The 2,336-nt window shown below is 34.9% G+C and overlaps 1 protein-coding gene across 1 annotated transcript in view; it reads right to left on the minus strand.

Moving 5' to 3' along the window:
* LOC107681907 (endothelin-converting enzyme-like 1) overlaps positions 1–2,336 on the minus strand; it is a 38,295-nt gene that overhangs the window by 31,018 nt on the left and 4,941 nt on the right. The window contains exons 2-4 of the mRNA XM_016478279.1: positions 1,487–1,564; positions 1,338–1,406; positions 59–169 (exon numbers count right to left, since the gene is read on the minus strand). Of these exons, the coding sequence (XP_016333765.1) occupies positions 59–169; positions 1,338–1,406; positions 1,487–1,564 (258 nt within the window). The remainder of the gene's footprint in view (positions 1–58; positions 170–1,337; positions 1,407–1,486; positions 1,565–2,336) is intronic.

Raw genomic sequence — 2,336 nt, forward strand, 5'->3', positions numbered from 1 at the left:
ACACACACACTCACATACTCACACACACTCACACACTCACACACACACACATACGTACATTCGCAAGTCTCGTCTCCAGATCCAGAATCTCTCTGGATTTCAGCGTGGCGTTGTGAGCTCCCAGCATGCTCAGCAACCTTTCCATCAGCGCCTTATAGGACGCCAGAATCTGAAATCATTGAGAAAAAAAAACATTGTGACGTGATTATATTGGACAAACATCTGACATGAAACTGATTTCATGCTAAATCTTACAATTTTATTGTAAAAAAAAAAGCAAAAGTAGCAATTATAAATCATGTTTTAATGTTTTCATGGTTGAATTTCTGATGTTTACTGTCTCTTAGGTGCATTGATAATGAAAAAACTACAGTATAAAACTAGATATACTGTATGACTTTATTTGCTTAAAGATACATGAAAAGTACAACTTTGACTATCTATTATTACATTAGAAAAGTACAATTTTGAGTACCTATATATTAGTTTTTTTATACACAAAAGCAAAAGGAACAAATATAAATGTTGTTTTAATGTTTATTATGACTGAATGTTTTCGTCTCTACAAAGTTTACTGGTTAAAAAAAGATATATGGCTTTATTTTATTACCTAAAGAGATAAATATACATAAAAAGTAAATCTTTAAATACATTTATTTTTATTTATTTACTATTTTTTGTTTGTTTGTTTGTTTATATAATTTGTAACTTATTACTTATCTGGATGTCTTAATTTGTTTTTGTCTCTCAAGTACATTGATAACAAAAAAATCTAGATATATGACTGTATTTAAGTATCCTTTATACATTTTATTTTTATTTTTATAAAAAAAGGGTAAAGAGAAAAAAAAATCTAGATATGACTTAGTTAACTAAAAAGATAAAGATACACAAAAATTAAATCTCTTAACAACTATGTAAACCTTTGTATTTGTACTTTTTATTTGTTAATATAGACTTAATATTTTGCATTTAGAAATTCTGTTGTGATTTCTGGTTTGAAATGTGATCTGGACATGTTTTGTATGAGATTAATCCATGTTTTTATTGATCTCTCAGTGGGATTTAGTGGCTTGTCAATTCTGATTTGTAGCTGTGCTGTAGCAGAGATCTGATGTCATCAGAGCGTGAGAGGATCACTGCTGTGACTTCATTATTAAGAGACGCCAGCTCATCTGTGACATCATCAGCAGCTGTGACACGATCAGTTAGACGTTTGAGCTCACAGCGAGAGACGGCCGGAGTGACAGATGGCAGTCAGACAGACAGACGGACAGATGGAGAGACAAGAGTCCAGAACAAAAGAGCATATGGAGAGATGAAGAGAGGCGTTTCACCTTCACACTGTCTTCATCCTGCCCCAGATACAGAGTCCTTTCTGGCAGAGTCAAACCCTCCTGATCAATCTACAATCACACAAACACCAGCTGAAGTTACTTTGAAACAAAAACTACACTCACGAACGCTCACAAACGCACTCTCTCACCCGTATGGCGTTGCGTGACGAGTTTTTGTCGTCCACGCTGACGGTGAGAGAGAAGAACACAGACGTGCTGTAAACTGCCTGTGTCTTATACAACATTTGAATCAGGATAAAATAAGAAATTGAAAACAAAATTGTACATTCAATCACGTGGTTTTAATTATAATATTCAATCAAAGATATTTTAAAAGTAGGATAAACAATTATTTATTTCTAATGAAACATGAATATTTTTTATAATATATCTTTCCCTGGAGAAATCTCTGAATACAATACATAGTCCGTTATATTGTATATGGTCCCTATATATATATACATACTACGGGGCCGTTGAATGCTTGAATCTGATTGGCTGACGAACATTCTAAGGTGTGCAATTATTTTCAGGTAAACGCAGAGCACGGCGAACATAGTTCCAGGCAGCTCTGGACTGCATTACATGTCCATATCACTTCGCCAAATTATTTCAGTTCTTTCAAAGGTCCTTACAGTCTAACAACAGCAAAATAACTAAAACCCACAACGACACTGGCCAGACAAATAAATATAGTAAACAATAGGATAAAAACGACAGATCATTTCCATGTTTTTGCCACAAAATTTTATTTTTATTATGTACGGAAAGCACATACTATATCTCTCCCACTCTTTCTCTCACATAGTCGCACACACAGTTTGCACACACGTTAACATACGCGCTAATGTTGTTAGCGGTACTCTAGTCTCAGCCTCAGACGTCACGCCCACGTAGGGCTGCACGATAAATCGAAATGGAATCGAGATCGCGATTCGACAGAAGCTGCGATTGTCATGCGTATCTTTCAGTGAAGCACGGTTCTGTGATCAGCAGTAA

Source organism: Sinocyclocheilus anshuiensis, unplaced genomic scaffold (assembly GCF_001515605.1).
Source record: "Sinocyclocheilus anshuiensis isolate Anshui unplaced genomic scaffold, SAMN03320099.WGS_v1.1 scaffold1390, whole genome shotgun sequence".
NCBI lineage: Eukaryota > Metazoa > Chordata > Actinopteri > Cypriniformes > Cyprinidae > Sinocyclocheilus > Sinocyclocheilus anshuiensis.